The sequence below is a fragment of the Strigops habroptila genome, chromosome 11 (assembly GCF_004027225.2).
Source record: "Strigops habroptila isolate Jane chromosome 11, bStrHab1.2.pri, whole genome shotgun sequence".
In the NCBI taxonomy this organism is placed as follows: Eukaryota; Metazoa; Chordata; class Aves; order Psittaciformes; family Psittacidae; genus Strigops; species Strigops habroptila.
The window spans coordinates 38,390,565-38,410,464 of NC_046360.1; the positions used below are offsets into that span (position 1 = coordinate 38,390,565).

A 19,900-nucleotide genomic window follows, 5' to 3' on the forward strand; every position below is an offset into this window, starting at 1 on the left:
CAAAACAAAGCTTTGGGAAGAGGCATTTTGCTGGGGTGGTGCCTGACTGGGTATGGCCCAAAGAGAGGCTGGTACCTGCCTGTGCTGTCTGTGGGCGCCTCAATAGGGCAGAGCCATTGGTGGGCTGGGAAGCCCCATGAAGTGCTGATGGCTGTACTCTGTACTGGGACATGCGATGGAGCCTTTGGCTCTCCTCTGTAGCCGTCCCACAAGGGTCTGTCTATCTCTTCTGAGCTCCTATTAGAGGCTTTGTCCCCAGGAGGGGCTCTTAGGATTAATTCATTAGAAGCTGCTAAGTAGAACTGATACCAGCTCAGAGAACACCTTAAATGCCAGCTGATGTCCTTCTAGGTGGGATGATTTTCTTCCTTGACTTCTTGAGCAAGATGTGCTCCCTCCAGCCAGGGGCTGACCTCACTGTGGGCCATCAGGCTGCTCAATTCAGAGGATCTCAGAGCAATTACAGCTTTTCCTTACAGCTTTTCCTTACAGCCTGTAAGGTGCCAGGTTGATCTCAAGGGTAAACCTGGGCAATGGCATGTGCAAGAGCCTGTTTTCTGGCGGTCTTGATGGGAGATCCCAACCTGCAGGGATGTGAGTGGGCAGCTGGTCCCAGCCATGCTGGGGCTGCCTGAGCAAGTGTGCTGAGCTGGTGTGAGCTGCAGGAATGCACTGTCTCGAGTCCCCGTTTGGAAATGGTGCTCTTTTCAACGGTTCTGTTATCAGATGGAGCATTTCCTTCATCAGTGTTAATATCCATGTAGTGAAACAATGAAAGGGCTTCCTATCAGTTCCAAATAGGACGTGAAAAGCTCTCAGCGTTAAGAGTAGAGGATGCTGGAATAGGGCAATGGGAAACGCCTGAGTCACTGAAATGCCTCTTTGATTCCAGGGGGCTGAAACAGTCAGAAGGGAAGGAGAAAAAAAATAAAAAGCATGGAGCTGGGTAATGATGTGTGGGATGGGACGGGGCAGGAAGGGCTTGCAGGGGCTGTGCAGGAGGGGGCTCAGGGGATGCCTGGCAAGGGCTGTGCAAAGTGGAGAGTGCAGCCAGGGAGCTGCCCGGGTTCGGTTTGGAGAGGGGGGAGGCACAAAGGGGAAAAACCTTCCCCAGGCTGACCCCGTGCCCCTCGTCCTGCTGCCTCTTGGCCAGTGTTTGCTTTGCTGAGTGTGAGGAAATGGGGCAGGGCAACGCTCTGCAGCAGAAGCTGGAAGGGCTGGATGTGTCCTGATGCTCTGTGGATGCAGGACATTGGCATCTTCTCTTCACATCCCTCTTGCGCTGGCACACCCGGCTGGGGTGAAGCCCCTGGGTGGAGGAGCTGCTCTGGGGTTTTGCTGAGCAGCAGCAGCAGCAGCACAGGGCTGTGCTGAGACTCCTGGTACACCCAGGCAGCACCAGCCATCCCATGGGCAGGAACCCTGCCTGCAAGCTGCCCCTGCAGCCGGTGGGGTTTTGGCTGTCAGCTCTGCTCAGCGCAGGGGACTGAGCTGCAGAACGACCTTCTAAATCCCAGGGATTTAATGGTCCCTCCAAGCGCTGCAGACTTGGAGTAGGGGAGGGGAAATCTGCTTTGCGGCGTGCCCAAGGTCAGCAGCCCCAGCACAGAGGAGCTGACCCTTCCCATTGTGTGTTGTCTGGGGGCTGGAGGACGTGGGTGCAGGCAGGAGCGAGGGGGTTGCTGATACTGGGCAGGACCTGCTGTACTTGGGCAGAAGGAGCAGGATATCCTGAGCCTGCAGAAATCCCTGCCCTGGAGCAGAGACTGAAGGTCTCTCTGGCCATCCCGATGGTCAGGTGTATTTACAAGGCCACTAAACAAACCCGTGGGCTGTGCCAGGTCAGGGGCTGACAGTAGATTTGTTGCTGTTTCAGGAAGAGCTGCAAATACTTTAGATGAAACCTGTTTTCTCTCTCTGTTTGGCAAACCATCCCCAGTCTCTTGCAGGCAAACACCCCATCGGGCATAATGGCAATTGCCTCCCTGTCCTCCCTGGTAACATCATAGAATCCCAGACTGGTTTGTGTTGAAGGGAGCTTAAAGCTCATTCAGTTCCAACCTCTGCCACGGGCAGGGACACCTTCCACTAGAGCAGGTTGCTCCAAGCCCCTGTGTCCAACCTGGCCTTGAACACTGCCAGGGATGGGGCAGCCACAGCTTCTCTGGGCACCCTGTGCCAGCGCCTCAGCACCCTCACAGGGAAGAGCTTCTGCCTCAGAGCTCATCTCAGTCTCCCCTCTGGCAGGTTAAAGCCATTCGTTTAATGATTTTAATTCCAATGAAATGAGCTAGAAACTGCAAAGAGAAGAAACTGGAGGACAGGAGGAGGAGGTCCAAGTTGCTCCTACATGGTGGTAAGAGCATTTGGCAGTGCGAGGCACCATGGAGGGCTGTACCCAAGGGGCACAGCTGCTCCCTGCACAGGGTGATGGAGCACACCTATATCACTCCTGTCCTGGCTGCACGTGGAGGTGTCCCATGGCTGGGAGCTGCACGGGGCTCCCCGTGAGCCTGCTCTCCAGGGCTGTCCTGTCCTCCCAGGAGATCCTTCTGGCTCCCTCCTCCCCTTGCACTGCTGGAGCCTGGCCTCAGGGAGAGCAACCTCTGGGCAATGCTCAGCGCGCACTGTCCCACCGTGGCTCCCGTTCCCAGGCAGGACAGGGCTGCCCTTTGTGCGGGCGAGAGGAGAGGTGATGAAAAGCCATGGGGAGACGTGCCAGGGCTGGAGAGAGCCCAGCGCCAGGGCTGGGGGAGGCTGGGACACAAAGGGCCGTCCTGTCTTCACACCTGCGGGGCTGACGGGCAATAACGCCACTGAGAGGGGCACGGCGCTGGCAGATGGTGACACGGTGCTTTGGGTAAGGGCAAGTGGTGCAGTGACAGGAGACCTGCCTCAGCTTGACTGCACCGGGGAGGGTGGCTGCTGTGGGCACGGGCTGGGGACCCTGCGGAGGGGTCAGGGGGAGGTTGGGCAGTTGCTTCTCCTCCCCTGTCTCTGCAATGCTCTAGCCCAGGCAGCACCTTGGTGTTTGCTGGGATGTATCCTGGCCAGGCTGTTTTCTACCACCGTGGTAGACATAAGTTTTCTGTGTGAGCAGGGGCTGGACCCAGAGCTTGGGTGAAGGGTTGGGGAGGCTCCTGGAAAAGGTTCCCCCATCTCCACCTTCTTGAAAATTCACAGCAGAACCAGCTCATCCAAGGTTTGCTGAAGTCCAAAATCAGGAACCGCTGTGGTTTCCAGCTACTTTTCCTACTGGTCAGGTGTAACTGTGTTTGGATCCACGGTTCTGCTGTTCCCTTGGCTTTCTGTATCTTGTCTTGGGCAGTCAGGCCTTGGCAGGGGCTGGGGTCCAGCATGGGCTGCCCAGCCCTTTCCTTACAGTGTGCACCAAACTGCACTACTTTAACCTCAAAGGGCCAATGTTGCCTCCACTGGGAGGGATATAGCCCAGTGCTGAGGCTTCTCTTCCTGCCCAGGAGGACCAGGAGCACTCAGGAGCTGGGGGCACCCATGCTGTGGCATCGCCTGCTCCCGTTGTGATGCCAGGGTCACATCTCCCTGGGTCCTGCTCCCTCCTGCCTGTTGTCACCGGTGTGAGGTCATCTGTGCCCACCCCACACCTCCCCTGTGCGTGTGCGGGTTAGAGATGCTGGGGCAGGGTAGGGAGCAGGTTGTGGGTTTAAGAAGCTCCAGCCGGGAAGCCTTTGCACAGCGGGACGTCCCCGCTGCTCCGGGACAGCGGGGCCGGGGCCGAGCCCTGGAGCGGGCAGGAGCGGGCGGATGGTGCCCTCCTGCGGCCCCGGGGCCGGGCTGCCTCCGTCCCGAGCACCGCGGACCCTCCTGCTTGTTGGACCAGGCTCTGGCCCGGGGACTTTGGGTGCCTCTTCAGTGCTTTTAATTTCTCTGTCGGGATGTTTTCCCTCCTCTGGCCTCTGCTTTTCCCTGGCTGCTCCCATCTGCTGGACTCCTACCTCCGTACAGCAGCCGGGGGATGGCTGGGATGCTGCTGGGCTGTGGGGTCCCTGCACCCCATCTGCATCCCTGCCAGCACTCAAAGGGTGGCGACAGACCCTTGTCTTTAGGTTCAGGGGATCAGAGTGGGCAGGGAAGGGGCATGAAGGGATGGGGTGACCCTGAGAGGAGCCTGGTGGGACGGGCAGCCTGGGGTGGGCTCTGTTCGGTGCTTGGGGAGGGGATGGAGGAGTATCCAGGCAGAGGTCTGAGCAGCTCCAGAGCTCTCTGCAAGCCTCCCAAGCCACCAGCCCTTGGGGCTATGGGGGAGGCAATGGGCAGATCCCATTCCAAGGCTTGCAGGAGCCTTTCTCCTCCAGCTGGGTTTTGCTGTGGCAGATGAAGGGGGAGGCGGTGGGCTCCCGGAGCCCCCTCCAATGGCACCGTCTCTCGCCCTAGGCTGGTGCTGAGAGATGCCTCCTGGAGCTGTCAGGGGACAGCAGGAGGACGGAGGCTCCCAGCCCTGCCCCACAGATGGGCTGAGGCTGGGCTGCCTTCAAAGCAAAGCGTGGCTGCTGCCGGGATTAGGAGGCTAAGGGCTGGCATTGTTTTCCCAGGTCCAGAGGAGGTGGATACCTGGCAGGATTAGTCTGGCAAAGCTTCCCCATGAGCTCAAAGGGGCACAATAAGACCTTGAAGAGAAGAAGCTGCAGTGATGACAGGCGAGGGAGCATCTCTCAGCAGCAGGGGTGCACTGGGGCAGGTGCTGCTGCTTCGTGCTTCTGCCTCTGCCAGGGACCCCCTGGCACCACTGGTCCTGCGGGTGGGCAAACGGGGCGCAGTGTCTGCTCACAGAGTGAGGAGCTGCCCGTTGGACAGGTATTTGCCTTGCCAGTTATTTGGTTTGAAAGTGGTACTTGGCTCAAGAGGAGCTAAATGCACTGTTGAATGTGGGGGCTCTGGCAGTACCGTGGGGCAGGGGGAGCCCAGGGTAGCACGGAGCATCCCCTGCAGCAGGCAGCTTTCCCCCAGGGCATCTCTGTGCCACACAAGGGCATTGGGAAGCTCTGGAGATCCCTGGGATGGTGGAATTGGGATGTGTGGAGGCACCAGCAAAGCCTGGGAGCAGGCAGGACATGCAGGTAGACAGGCAATAAATAAGGGTTATTTAGAAATTTATTTATTTATACATCATTTACAATTAGGAGCAATTAGAAGCTAAAACTGGGAGAGCAACAAACCCCTGCCTTGCTGGGTTGCTGTTTCCCAGGGCTCTCCTGCCCAGAGACCCACACCAGCACCACAGGGGCTGCTCTGTGCCCAGGCCTCCTGCAGGGCTGAGGTTGGGCGGGATGTGTCCCCGCATGCAGGGCTGGAGGAGGGTGTCACCCGCAGGGTGCGAGGTGATGCCCAGAGCAGGCCCTGGGCAGGGGGGAGCCTGTGGATCCCCATGTGGGTTTCCCGGAGCTGCTCTCTGCTCTGTGCCAGCTCAGTCAGGTTCCTTCTTACCAGATTTTGCTGAAGTTGCAGTCACCAGGAAACAGATTAGAGTGGGCAGAAACGTGCAGCCGAGGCCGGCAGCGCAGTGCCGGGGTGTGAGGAGCTGCTCCAGCAGTGAGCCGCAGTGATTGCCCGGCTCCCTGCTGAAACCACAGCCCTGCAGCTTTTGTTTCGTCTGTGATAACTTATTAGCTCTGATAACCCATTAAGTGATGGGAACTTGAGTGTGTGCCTGGCCCAGCTCCTCCAGCACAGGTCTCAGCACCGTCCTGCTCCTCAACGGCCCGGCTCACACAGCCATGCCCGGTGGAGGCAGGTCTGTGCTGTGCCATGGATGCACTCGGGCTGCCAGGAGAAGGCAGATGGCCCCTGCAGAGCCTGTGCCTCGCTCAGGGCCTGCCACGTGTGATCTGAGGCACTGCAATGCTGAGAAACGAGGAGGCTCAACACACCTCAGGCTCCAAACCCCCATGGCCCCGGAGCGGCTGCCCTGGAGCAGAGGCACCAGCCCCAGGCTGGGCTCACTCTGGGGAGCCCATCGGTACCGGTGTGGTCTCGGGGAGCAGCCAGAGCATCCGTTAGGCTGCACGGGGCTGGCGTGCCCTGTTTGTGAAACCGCCGCGCTTGCGGTTGACCAGAGCGCTGAAATAAGCCCGGCCGGAATTGGTGCAGGGCTCTGTATCCTGATGTGGTGAGCGGCTCCCACCGGCGAGGGGGAGGCTGGCGGCAGCGGGACGGCGGGGGCTCGGCAGCACCAGGCCCAGGCGCAGGGCCCCGCTGGCGCCCGGAAAGCTCAGCCTGGCACCAACGGAACTGTGATAAAAATGAACGTGAGCAGGACCCGGCGCGGGGGAGATTAATGTCAGATTGTGCGAGGGGAGGAAACTCGGGCGGACACACTCAAACAGACACTGGAGCATGTGGGGGGGCACGGGGGTAGGTGCTGCTTTTCCCGGCATTGCTGCATCTGCAGACCTGCATCCCCCCCTACAGCCTTGCAGCAGAGAGGAAGGGATGGAGGGTTTCTCTCAAGCACATGCATCACCCTTGCCAACACTGCCCTCAAATCCTCACACCTCTGCGGGTGGGGGCCTGTCCCTTGCACCAGCCTGAACACTGACATCAGAGCACTTGCTGCCTGGGATGTTGCTGCACATTTCCTGTGTGCCCATGTCCAGGCCGGGTTTGTTGGTGAGAAGCTTTGACTGTAATGGGAAGACTTTTGACTAAAGAAGGAGCTTCACCATGGCTGCCCGCAGGACCAAAGCTCCCCTCATTGCTGCTATCAGCTGCTGCGGCCTTGCCAGAGAATCCTGGTTGTTCAGTGTGTCCTGCACTGCCTGGTCCTTTGGTAGCACCGTGACTTCTCCGGGATGCCACAGCTTCCAGCCATGCAGGTACAAGAGCCTCTCAGAGGCCTCCTTTGCTCCATCACCTTTGGTGGCCCTGGTGGTGGTTTTCTCTTTGTCCCTCCTTTGCTCTGTCAGGCAATGCTCATGTCTGATGGGTCACACACTCTTTCTTACCTGAATGAGGCAATCCATGCCCCTACCCAGCCTCCACTGCATCACCTTCCCTCCCTGGTCCCTGCTGCGCCCTGGGCTCTTTGTGCATCTCTCACAAGACAGTACCCAGCCTCTCAAAACCTGCCCGTGGGCCCATCCCAAACACAAGTCTCACCAGGTTAAGCCAACCAGGGCTTAACTAAGTGGCCACAGAGCTGGGCTCCAGTGGAGCCGTGCCTGCCCTGTTCACGCCTTCATGCCACGTCCCTCCCGCATCCCTCCTGCAGCCACCTCCCCTGCATCCCTCCTGTTTCTCTCCTGCTTCTCTCCTGCATCTTCCCCGCATCCCCGCTGTGTCCCTCACGCATTCGTTCTGTATCTGCCGCGTCCCCCCCGCACCCCCGCCCGCGGGGCCCGGGTTTGTCCCGCACTGGCCGGGCCGGGTCCAGGTTCCTCCTGCGGGACGCGGCCCCGCGGCTCCCCGCGCGGGCTGCAGCGACCCCTGCTGGCTGCCTGCGGCACCGGGACCGCCGTGGGACGGGACCCGTGAGCGGGGAACCGGGAATCCCACAGCGGGAATCCCACACTGCAACCTGCGGTGCGGCCCTGGGGAGCGCGGAAGCTCGCTCTATCTACAGCACCCCCGAGAGCTGCAGCTCCTTTGCTGCCGCCAGGAGGGGACCCAAAGCCTTTTCCCCATCCTGGGCTGGGGAGGAGTCAGGGAGAAGCATTTTCCATTTCAGCCCCTTTCTCGCTTGGTTTCCCTCCTCGCAGGTCTGCAGGGGGCCAGTGCTGAGTCCTCCTGCAGCTCTGTCCCACCAGCTCCTTTCCAACCAAGCCAGGTTTTGTGTATCCTGAACAGCAGCCCCTACTGTCAGAGACCAGTTTCTCCAGGACAGGGAGCTCTGTTGGGGTGCTCACCCCAAAGCTCTGGTTCTATTACTCCTTTTTTAGCTTTAGCACCCAAGTAATTCACTTCCCCTGCGGTGGTACCCACCTGATCCTCTATACCTGAGCTCACACCTTGTCCCTGCCAACTGCTACTGATCCCACCATGTGGGTTTGCGCTTTCAGCATCACCTCCTCCGAATCCTCCTCCTCAGTCCCCTCTGAATGCCTCCAGCTTGTTCAATCTCTCCTGGAGCCAAAGGCTGCAATGAAAGTGTGTTGCCACAACCATCAGCCCTGGAGGGAAGTGGGGTCTCGGCTGCCTGGGACCCCCTGGCAGCGGCAGCACAGGGCAGGGAGCAGAGGTGGTTCCTGGTTTGTCCCAGTCCTTACTGGAATGCAGGGAACAGAGGTACAGGGGATGGGGTGAGTCCCCCTTGAGGCACAATGACACGGAGGCAGCCGGCAGAGCCCGTGTGCCCGGATTAACATCTCTTAGCGAGGAGAGACCCAGCATGATGTGCGGTGCAGCTCCTGCTTTAGCCGTGAGCTCGCTCTGCCCTGCTCCCTGCCCCTGTGCTCCTGGAGGCTCTGGGACAGGGATCCTCTCTTTGAGTTGGGCACAGCGTGGGACACTCAGGAGGTGTGGGATGCTCTTGGGTCGGCTTTCTGCATCCTGCAGCTGCGGGGTTGCTGCTGCAGCCGCATCCCTGCTGGCCAAGCGCTGCTCTGCATCCCGCCACTCTGCCACGTGTCCCACTGCCACGTGCAGCCCTCGTGTCCCCATGCAGGAGGATGCTCCCCACCGCCCGTGGAGCCCCGGTGCAGCACCGGCTTCAGGCTGGGGTGGTGTTTCTCTCCATGGGCACCATGCAGTGCTGGTGGCACCTATGGGGGACGTCCCTTGAAGCCAAAGCTGTCAAACACGGGTCTCAGCCACCACAGCAGATGAGGCCTGTGCCAACACCGTGGTATTTCTCCAGCTCTGCTGTGCACGGGAGGAGGAGGCAGCTCAGAGCTGCATACAGGCACCGGTGCGGGATGGCGCTGGGGAGGACGGGGGTCCCGGGGGTCCCGCCATGGCCGCAGTGGGGTGGGCAGCCTGGGCCGTGCCTGCAGACCCTGGGGTGGCCCCGGAGCAGCTCCTGGGCCCAGGGGACGTTTCCTGTTTGCTGCCCGCGCTGAAGCATCGGCCCTTCAACCGCCGCCAGCGCTGCGCTTCCGGCCGGGTTCCCGCCGGAGCCCCCCTGCACTATCAGCTCGCCAGATGCCTTTTTCAGGATACTGTGGTAAAACTGCACCGGGCAGGAGCTGTCACTTGGGGTTTTCTCTCGTGTCAGCCCCGAAGACAAATTGGACGAGGAGGAGCGAGAGAGGGGGAAAGAAACATGATAAATTTAAACCAACAGAAAGAAGAACAAGGAGATGCCCATGGCCATCCCTGCTGCCAGGGCAATGGGTGCCCCAAGCCGTGGGGCCGGCGGCGGCCGGGGCAGGTCGTGGTGGCCACCGTGGTGTTGCGGCCTCTGGGCCGGTGTCGGCCTCTAGTGGTGGTGGAAGTGGGGAGGTGCCATGGAGGTGCCATGGACCTCACCAGCGCCGTGGGGACCCTCTCCCGTCCCTCCTGGCACAGCTGCCCATGGGCTCGGGGTCCTCTTCCTGGCGCTGGTGCCTGGAGGGACATGGTCCTGCTCTGGGACATGGCTCACCCTGTGCTGAGAGCGGGAGCATGAGACACCCCAACACCGCTCAGGAGCAACAGCCCAGGGTGACCCCAACCCAGCTGGGGGCCCCCTGCACCACTGGTCTGCAACCAATGGGCAGTGTGAGCACCCCCCAGACTGGGCAGACTGGGAGCCGGGCAGCGCTGTGGGGATGGAGGGTGGGAAATGATGAAATAGCACATGGGGAGGTCTGTCTGTCTGCAGCGCTGTGCAGGGGTGGCTGCCATGGGGCTGGGGTACCCCAGGAGCTGTGCCCCACTGCCGGGGATGCTCCATGGAGAGATGATGGGACAGACCATGGATGCTGCTGAACCTGGGAACTCACCAAAGCCCCTGCACTGGTGCAGCGTGTGTGGGGGGTGAACACTGCCCAAGGCTCTAACTCAGTAGCACCAAAGCTCGCCTGCTCGCATGGAGCTCACCATGTGCCCTGGCTCTGCCTCCCTGTGAAGTGCAATCAGCGCAGCTGGAAGAGGCATTGTTAAACCAGGTGGGTTTTGGACGCACAGACACGTGGCACCTCCCAGGGCTGGCCACAGACCTGCGGGATCTGCCCCGAGTCCAGCCCAGTGATGATGTGTGGTGGCTGGTCCCTGCGGAGCAGAGGGGGGTGTCACGGGGAGGGGAGGCAGCGTCCATGGGGCAGAAATAGCACCGGGCTGTGCCCACCCGTGGAGATGGATGGGGCTGGCTGGGGCCGGGGCTGTGGGTGCGAGTTACAACACACATGACTATAAAACCTGTCTTTCTCTCCAGCCCCCGAGTTCGAGCATCCGCTGGAGGACGGGTTGGACCTTCCCGAGCAGGTCTTTGGTCCTGTGGTTTCCCTTGGAGCAGCGTAAGTGAGGAGTCAAGAGGGAGAAGTTGTTCCCTGGCTGCCCGGGAGCTGCAGGAGGGGGGCAGCACCCTGGGGAGAGGGGTGCAGTGGGGAGCTGCAGGGGGCTGTGGGGAGCAGTGGGGACCTGTGGGGAGCCACCCAAGCGGGGCCAGTGGCTGCACTGAGCTGGGGACCTGAAATCATGGCTGCTCGCTTTTGCCGGCAAATCTTGCCTTTGTGTGGTTTCCTTTTCCTTCTTCTACACAGACTCCTTTTCCTCCCCTCTCTCTTCATTTCGTTCCCGTTCCTGCAGAGGCAAATTTCAGCCCTTCCAACCTTTCGGTTCCAAACTCCGCACAGGAGCAGAACCAACCATGGGGTCCCAGTGGGGCTCAGCTTTAATCACCCATGAGGTGTCAATCTGCTGCAGGGTCCCAGGTGCTCCTGTACCTGAGCCTTCCTTTGCTTCTGCTGCTCCACAACTGCCCCAGCAGAGCCTCCCTCCACCCTATGGATTGGAGGCTGCTCGCTTTAAATTCGGCAAACAGCTACAGCCCTAATTGAGCCATTTCCTACCACCAGGTGCTGTTGCTCTGGCTCTCCTGCAGCTCCTGGTAGGTGCTGGGTGTTTCCTCCTCCTTTTCCAGTTTATTCTCAGTACCGAAGCCGCTCTGGTTTGTAGGTCACTCTGCTGCTGTGTTTGCTGAAGGGGTTCCCTGGTGTATGAGCTGTTGTGCAGGCTGCGGAAGCCCAGCTGCCCCTGTTGTGGTGCTCAGTGAGGAGTCTGTGTGCCTTGGGGTCTGGGGTGTCTCCTCGTGGTGGTCTCCACAGTTCTGGGGGTTGCTGGCACAGAGGCTTGCTGGGGGATGGAGCTCAGCCTGGGCAGTGTCACAGCACATGTGTCTCCATTGCATACCCCAGTTGGACAGTGCATAGGAGGTGAGCCTTGGACCCACACTGAGCCCCAGAGCGGGGACATCCCTGGACCGCTCACCCCATTGCCCTTGCCCTGTGTGTGAGCTGGCCCGAGGGAGCAGCACCGGGGGCAGAGTGGGCTCAGAGTGCAGGAGGCTGCACCCGCCCAGGAGGGCAGCACAAGGGAGAGGAGCAAAGCAGGTCCTTGCAGCCACTGTTTTATTCCTGGCCTCTGGAATTGGGGCAGCTTTCCCCAGGGACCGGAGGCTTTTTTAGCTGCATTCATCCTGCCTATTTATAGCTGCTGTCTGTGCAGCCATGGTTCCCATTAACACGCGAGATCTGAAGCTGCCCAGGAGCAGGAGGACTGAGGTGTGTGATCCAGCAGAGCCCTTGGGATAGGGAGGGAAAGACATGGAAACACCATCAGCCTCCCCAGGCTTTGTAACAGGCACAAGCTCCACTGTCCTCTTGGGGGTCTGGGCTGCCTGCGAAGCCAGGCGGAAGCTGGGAATGTGGAGAGGGAAGGGTGGCACTGCCTTGCCTCTGCCAGGGGGAGTGGAAGGTTAAGGGTGTCTCTGGTTGATCCCTCTTCTCCTCCCCCGGACCTACCCATGTTGCCCCAGACACACAGCCCTGTTTGGCTGTGGGTGCCCCCGGTACCTCCCCGAGTACTGTGTGTGTGTTTTGGCTCAGTGGGTTCATGATGATTGATCGATTTTAGCTGTGACCCTACCCTGGTCAGGCAGGACTTGTGGCCTCAGGGCTCCCAACAGCACCTCCATGGGGAGCAGCAAGGCAGAGATCTGGGACAGGGATTCAGGGATGCAGGGACTGTTGTCACAAGCAGCAGGAAAGCCTGTGGCACACAGTGGGAGGTAGCAGGAGGGGCTATGTTGTGTGTTTTATCTCCCCCTAAGGGTGTAGGTGCATGCACATCCCTAGGGAACATGGCTTGGCTTTCTCCCCTTGGGGATCAGGACCTTGCAGGGTGGCACAGCTCTACGTTCAAGGAACGTAGGAACCAGAAGGTGTCAGGGCTGACCTTGCTCCCCAGGGCACTGCACTGCCCAGCCCTGGGCAGGATGGGGCCACCCAGCCCCTGCAGCAGCCCCTCTGCCTCCCCAGCCCGGTACAACACGAGGCGAGGCAGCGGTGGGTTTATTTCAAAGTAGAACAAAGGTTTTATTCTGCCTGGAGGTGCTGTAACATTCAGATTTGCCACGAGCGTGTCTGTGCTCACGCTGGCTGCTTGTGTGCGTTCAGTCAGGGCACAGCTACACAGGGAGAACCCCGAGTGGGAGACTTAGAACGTGGCCAAGTCCCGCATCTGGTGAAGAACCCTGTCACCCAGCCAAACAGCACGATGGTGTGGCCCCTTGCACAGCACGCTGCTGAGCACGCAGGCTCTGTAGGAAAATCTAAACCCAAAATGTACTTTCAGACATTTCACAACAACTTTTGCCCTAATGTTGCTGGGAGGGAGGTTTGGCTCAAGGTGTAGCTGCTGCCAGGCTCCTCTCCCCTCCCCGTGCTCACTGCAGCAGTTACAGCGCATCGAGGATGTTGTCGATCCTGGTGACCAGGTCCTGGCGCTTGCTGGAATGCATCTTCTCGTTCTCGATGTACGTGTCCTTCTTGAGCTTGCCGGCCACCAGCCGCTCGGCCTCCACCGAGGACTTCAGAACGAGCTCCTTCACCTGCCCATCCAGCTTCTGAATCTCACTTACCTGATGGGGACAAACAGAGGCAGCGTTAGAGGAGACAACAAAATATCCCTGCAGTGAAGCTGGAACAGAAGAAGTGGTCAAGCTGGAGCAAAAGATGAAGCCACTGCTAAATGAAAACCTCTCCAATCCCTGACTGTTGCCTCCTCAGCCATCGCCTCTCTCTGCCCCCACATTATGAGTACCTCATGAATGGGTAATTAAGCAGCACAGATAAAGGGACTCCAAGGAACCAGGAGCCACACTGGCAAGATACAGGAGCACTGATTGTTAGAGACAGACTCTAAAGGCTTCCAGCTAAATCACAGCCACGACAGCAGGAAGCTGCATCCCTCCAGCTGATGCTGTGCGAGAAGCGGGTCTGCAATGACAGAGCTACTCTTTGAGCCAGTACCAGATTAAGCAAGGTGGACCTTAGAGACTGAGGTGTCCCTCACTTCAGGTTGCGTGGCTGTTCCAGGTAAGTGTGTGCTCACTGTGCTGTGGCTTTCAACGTGGCACAGTGAGGAGCATCACGTTACCAACCTTCTGTCAGCACCGAATTCACACGTGCAAGATGAGGGAGCAGATTTTGGTCTGGCTGGTGTCAGCAGTGAAGTCAGGACTGATAACGTGTTGATAGCTTCCTTTTTTTGCCTGTCACTGTCACAAGCTCCATGAGAAGCATCAGGATTGTGTTACAGAAGCATTAACGTGAACAGATCCTGCAGCTGGTTCATGGGCTGTTTAAGGAACAGCACATGCAGCTGTTTAGCTGCTGCACTTCCAGAGCTGCATAACCAATACTGCAAACACAAACCTGATCTTCACAGCCTGCCAAGGATCAAGCCATTTCCAGAGGAAAAAAACCTACAATACAGGCTGCAGAAACTAACCCCCAAATTAAAACTCACCTAGAATAGGTGACAGAGTAGAATACGGGAGCTTAACAAAAATTCATTACAATTTCTTACTTTATCACATAAGTCAGAGCCTTCTGTCTTCAGTTTGGACTGCAGAGAGGCTATTTCGTTTGTCAGAGCCTTGTGCTCTGTCTCCAGAGACTTCTTGCCACTGTTGAGGGTGGAGATGTCCCGTGACTGCTTGTACTTATTCACTGCCTCATCGAAGTGGCGGTACAGCCCGAGCCTCTTGTTCACCAGAGTGAGCACCTGCTCTGTGATACAGGCAACCTTCATCCTGGCTTCAGCAGCTGGATCCTGCAACAGGACGCAAGGGAAGATCACAGCAGTCCTATCTTTGACCTGCATCAAGCCACGACTGCGGGCTGGCACAGGGCTCTTGCAGAACCTGCTCCCTTTGCAATTAAGTCAGTGACAGTAACCAGGTGAATGGCGCAAGTACCGACTGGGACAGCACCTTCCAGCACTCAGCCTAGCCCAAAAGTGAAAATACTGCAGAAGCACAACTGTGGACATCCCTGCATCCCAGGGGGAACTCCTTCTTATCCAGAAGGCAAAACTCTGGTTATCCTGAGCACACCAGTTCAAACCCTGCAGGAGCATCAGTGCTCAGGCAGCCTGAAAACAGGGCTCCAGTGAAGCATCTAGTACAATATCTGATCAGCAGGAATATTCAGTGGGAATTACTGGTGTGAAAGGTCTCCATCCCTCCCTCAGCTGAGTGAGCCACCAGTGCTCCCACAGGGCTCTCCATCATACAGCACCTTGGTGATGGAGAAATCCAGCCTCACGTAGACAATCACGGTGAAGAACAAGATGTAAAAGGCTCCAACCACCAAGAGAGGCTCCTGCAGCATCAGGATCTTGTTGAAGGTGTAATGAACCTAGAAGAGAAGTTTGAAGCACTGAGTGAAGGCAGTGACCCACGTCACTACGGGAGAGAACTCATCTCCCCGGGCAGCAGCAGGGCTGACCACACAGCCCAGCAAGTGTTTGCTTCTGGAACCCAACGGGGGTGTTTTGGCCGGACACACAACTGCTCAGGCAAACCACACGCAGAGGCCACACTCACCACGATGTCTTGGATGTGCTGCTCCACCAGGTTGCTCTTGTGTGCCACAATAACTGGACGTCCAAAGGTGTCCAGATACGTGTAGTGGAGCTCGTCTGAAGCACGATTGATTTCGTAGGGGCTGTCCACATGGATATTCCTGTGGATAAATCCACAGTCCCGTATGACTGTATCGTGTTTGAGATGATGTAACCTAAGACTTGGCTGGCCAACCGTGGCCTCTAGCACAAGGCCAATTATGCAGTTTAAACAACACTCTAAAAGGAAGCAAAGCTGTGTTCCACGCTCTCTTCCACATGCACAGTCATGGTTTTGTTTCACTGTCCTCAGGCCATTCGAGTAAGCTGGAGAAGTGCCACCAACACAGCAGCATCTGCAGTAACCAGCCAGGAGCAATGACACTTACTTGGCACCTTCTGGCAGGACGATCTTGACAGTCAGGGAGTCTGTGACTTGCTCATCAAACACGTGGTCCACAAACCTCATTTTCAGGGCATACTGATCACCTAAGGGAGGGCAGAGCAGAGGGTTACAGCTGCTCAGAGAACAAGGGGCAACCCTGCAGCTCAGCTCCTCACAGGAGCGAGGGTGCACGGTGCAGCAGGGCCACCAGCTCCCTCGAGTCCATTTCAAGCAGAGGAGTGCACAAGCCTGCAGGCAGCACAGAGAAGGTGGATTTGCACATTCCAGAAAGATGAGCCAGCAACTCCTGTTGCAGCATGGCACAGCTTTCACTCCTTTACTGGGCAACCACCACCTTTAAACACAGAGAACGCTGCTCACTCCCTTGCCCGGTGCCACCCACCGAGATTGTAGAGGTACTCATAGCTCGGCAGGTTGTAGCCAATGATGTAATGGGTTTTCCATCCCCCAAAGAGCGGGAAGCGGGGCCGGATCTCCATCTCCACGGAGTCATCCAGGACAAGGAGGTGGCTGGTGGAGATGTTTCCGATTTCATCGCGGTAGTAGACGTCCTGAGCAGCGGCGGGGAGAATGGTCTGTGTGGAGAGAAGCAGCAGCCAGGGCTTCAGCTGCTGGGAGTGATTCCCCGTGGAAGTGGGGAAAGCAGCGATGGCTGTGGAGGATCGGGAAACCCTGCTTCCATGTGGGAGATGCAAAATGGGCCATTCAGCTGCAGTGGGTGGGAAGATTGTGCTATTATGAGCAATGAGGCACACAAGTGGCTGCCAGCACTAACATCGCTTGGCCTCTAAATGGATGTGCTTCCTCCAGCCCAGCTTCAAATATCCAGGACAGCAGGGGAGCCCATCCTGCCCACCAGGACAGCAATTCCCTCTCCACTCCAGCCCGCTGCCCCACGGACCTCGCTGCTGCCTTCATCCTCAGCAACATGAGATTTCTCTGTGGCTACAGCACCTTAGAGAATGACAGCAACCAACCCTGGAGGCTTCCAGCAGTGAGAAAGGGTTTGGTTCGGATGAAAACACAAACCACTTCTCACATCTGGGCAGCAGAGCCACAGCTTTAACTCTCCGAGTGCTTTGTGAGCAAGGAATGAATGGGTGAGCTTCCCATTAATGCTGTTCAACATGATGAGGATATGACAGGGAGGGCAGCTCTGAAAATAAGAGGGTGGGGACAGAATGAATGGCCCTTGAACAGTGGGAAATGGAAAGCAGAACTGTCAGCACAGGGATTACGGGGTTTAGAGGGTCCCTGAGACTGGGAGGGAGTGTGCAGGAACCCTCCCTGCCCAGGTATATGCAGTTTGTTTGCCTGACAGATGTGATGAAGCATGTAACCTCCTAATTCTACCTCCAAAAGCTATTCCTGTCTAGCATGAGCCCGCTCTGAAAACAGATCAGAGCTTTAATATTCCCTCATTACTTGGGTATGGTACAAAAGAAAAGGCAAAGGACAACTCTACTTTTTTTCTCTCTGGGGATGCAAGAAAGGGGGAAGCCACAGGAAAAAAAGTCAAATTTAAGTAATTATGCGAAATGTGAACCTTAAAAGACTTGACAGAGGAGATGCCGCTGTCTGGCTGGCGCTGGTAGTCGTATCTGGAGAAAGGCCCTTTGAGCACTGCTCCTGTGTGCTTCAAATCAACCGTCTCCTCAACGGCGATGTTCCCCCAGTGAGACACCTCGATGACCCGGGTCATGCTGGTGATGGTCAGGAACGGGCTGTTGTTTTCGTAGTGCACCTTCAGAGTGTCCTAGCAAGGGAAAAGGTAACCTGTAAGACCTGAAGTAAGGAGCAGCTTCCCCGTACAATTATGTCCATGCCCCCCAGAGGAACCTCGCTGGCAGACGCGGGGGTGAAGCTGAGTGCACGGGCAGGTTTGAGCCAGCCCAGCCCAGGCCACACGGGGCGCTGGGTACCTGGGCTGTACCCACACATCTGGCTGAGTCGGAACAGTGAGGGATCTAGATGTGCAGTCTTCCCCACCGCAAACAGCCCCCTGCCAGAACCATGACCAAGCAGAGGTCAGCAATCACACCTGCATGCGGAGCACCTTGCTGCAGCACGTGTTCCCACCTCCATGCAAGCTAACTCAGGCTTCACCTGTGATTCGTACACAAAAGCCTCCACTTCCCACTCCTCAGCCTCTGATACGCAGGTGCCACCTTAGCAGGATGCTCTGTGCAGAGCCACCACCTCCCTGCGCAGACACTTACCTGGCTGTAGGGAGGAATGTCCTTGAAGGGGCCATATTCGATCGTGTCTTCGGTGCGGGAGGGGTTGCCCAGCTTGGTGTAACTCTCCACGTTCCTGGAGGCCAGTTTGACCCGGGTTGTCTGGGTCTTGGTGAAGTACGGGGAGTAGAAATAGTGATTCCCTTCAAAGACCACAAACTGCTTCTCGCTCTGGGTGATGTGGGTGGGGTAGGGCTGCAGGACGTGTGTGAAAACCATCTCTACAGACACGCGCACCTTGGCTCCCGGTGCCAAAGGAGACGGCAGCTTCACTGAGAAGAACTTCCCACTGGAAGGGAGAAGAACAGGTCAGTCATGAGAGATCTGCCTGAGAGCATGTTCGGATCCAACCTCCACAACATCCCCCGTGGATGGAGCCCAGAGATCACAGAATCACAGATGGTTTGGGTTGGGAGGGACTTAAAGCTCCTCCAGTTCCAACCCCACGTGTGACTGGGGCCAGTGTTTTATTTGCCCCTCCAAGGTGCACAGACGTCCTGCCCCACGCAGAGGGTGTGCTCACTCCTGTCTGGGGAGGCAGCACAGGAGGAGGCACAGGGTGAACTGTGTCCAGGCACAGTTACAGTCTCTGCTTCCCAGGAACACTGGTGCCCAAGAGCACTCAGGATCTCTCTGGAATCGCCACTGCCAGGCATTTGAGGCCTCAAAAGGGAGCAACAGGTAAGAGCATGATCACAGCTAAATGCTTCTCTTACCTGATGTCCCTTAATGCAGGGACAGGGCATTACTCAGGGCACTGAGTACAAGACTAAGCACAGCTGAGCCCCCTGAGGGCACCTGAGCTGCATTTAAGAGAGAAATTCTCTCTCTTACAAGACTGTCCCCTCACTGTCAGCTGTGGGTGGCTGTGAAGGGCAGGTATGTGCTGCTGGTGCTGGGCTCAGTGCAGAGATCTGAACCCACATGTGCCATCTCCCAAGGAAAGAGCATCTGAGGGAAGGGACTGAGTTCTCCTGAGGCCTCCTGGGCTGCAGGGATTGGGTCTGGCTGCTCGTGTGCTCTGGCTCTGCAGCACCCAGCATGCAGCCCGAGTACACAGTGGATCTTTTGGGGACCAGAAGACTCTGGGATCTCCAGGTATGTAGGACTGTTGTATTTCTGCTTCACTATGAGGATGATGGTGGAACCTCCATGCACAACACGAGGTATTGACTCACCTTTTGCCCTTAACTTTAGTCTCTCTCACTTCCAAGGTGTTCTCCTCCTCCTCCTCACCCTTCACCTGTTCCAAAACAACAGACTGATCAGTGTGCTGCCTGGACCTAACATGTCCAGGGTAAACTCCATACAGTTCCTATCCACTCTTTAGGGGCATGACTCCAGGAAGTACAAGCTGATAGAAAGCTATTACCAAACCCTTTTATAACGTTTTCATTAGCACACACTGCAGCATGGTCACTGTGCAAGAACAGACGCTGGAGCCTCCTGATGACCCTCTCGGGTTCCCAAACCAGCACAGCCACTGCAACCGTGCGAGTGCCACTCCCGGGCAGTTGCTTTTGTGGTTTCTCGTGTGTTTTCCATAGCGGAGAGCGAGCGGCCACGGGCTCAGCGCTCACCCTGCGGGGCGCGGAAGGACCTCCCTGCACCGTGCACCCCGGGGCTGCAGTAGGTGGATGCCAGCGCCGCTGCTCCGCGGGGCTGCGGCCGCCCCGTTACCGCAGGAACGGCGTTATCAGCGCCCGTCCCGCCTCCCCACCGGCGCCCGGGCCCGGTTCTCCGCGCAGGGGGCAGCCGCGGGGCAGCGCCGGACGGGGGAGCCCGTCCGCGGCCGCCACGGCGGCGGAAGCGCGAGAGCCGGGAGCGCGGCGCCGCCGTGTCCCTGCGGGCGGCGGGGCCCGCGCAGCGCCCGGGGCCGGGCCGGTGCCCCCCGAGGCGGGGCCGCCGCCGCCGCTGCTCACCTGCACGCCCAGGTAGGCCAGGCGGGGCTCCAGGCCGGGCTCCAGCGCCAGCAGGAAGGCGGAGGCGGCCGTGCCCGCCGCATTGGCGAGGCTGAGCTCGGCAGAGACCTTGGCGAGGTGCGTGCTGAGGTCCACGGAGCGCCGCGCCTCCTCCAGCAGCAGGTCGGCGGCGGCCCCGGCCGCCAGGCACAGGAGCAGGCGGCACAGCAGCCCCGCCATGGCCGACTCAGCACGGGGAGGGCACAAGATGGCGGCGCCCGCGCTGTACGGGGAGGGCACAAGATGGCGGCGCCCAGAGAGGGAGGAGGCTCACG

General features: G+C 58.3%; 1 protein-coding gene across 1 annotated transcript; it reads right to left on the reverse strand.

The window, feature by feature from the left end:
• Positions 1-12,460: 12,460 nt before the first annotated feature.
• RPN1 (ribophorin I) lies at positions 12,461-19,841 on the reverse strand. Its single transcript, XM_030501076.1, has 10 exons — positions 19,587-19,841; positions 18,843-18,907; positions 17,647-17,953; positions 16,974-17,183; positions 15,810-16,002; positions 15,411-15,510; positions 15,005-15,143; positions 14,697-14,816; positions 13,984-14,229; positions 12,461-13,033 (listed from the first exon to the last, which is right to left on the reverse strand). Exons 1-10 carry the CDS (start codon positions 19,803-19,805, stop codon positions 12,851-12,853), a joined length of 1,782 nt encoding a protein of 593 aa, XP_030356936.1. The 5' UTR covers positions 19,806-19,841; the 3' UTR covers positions 12,461-12,850.
• Between the last annotated feature and the right edge of the window lie 59 nt (positions 19,842-19,900).

What these genes read in the sequence shown, in the direction of transcription:
- RPN1 (XM_030501076.1), bottom strand. Translation starts at nt 19,805, where the DNA reads ATGGCGGGGCTGCTGTGCCGCCTGCTCCTGTGCCTGGCGGCCGGGGCC. An exon ending in ACTAAAGTTAAGGGCAAAAG is followed by an intron (nt 17,954 to 18,842) that starts GTGAGTCAATAC and finishes TCTCCCTTCCAG; the next exon opens with TGGGAAGTTCTTCTCAGTGA. An exon ending in ACATTCCTCCCTACAGCCAG is followed by an intron (nt 17,184 to 17,646) that starts GTAAGTGTCTGC and finishes TTCCCTTGCTAG; the next exon opens with GACACTCTGAAGGTGCACTA.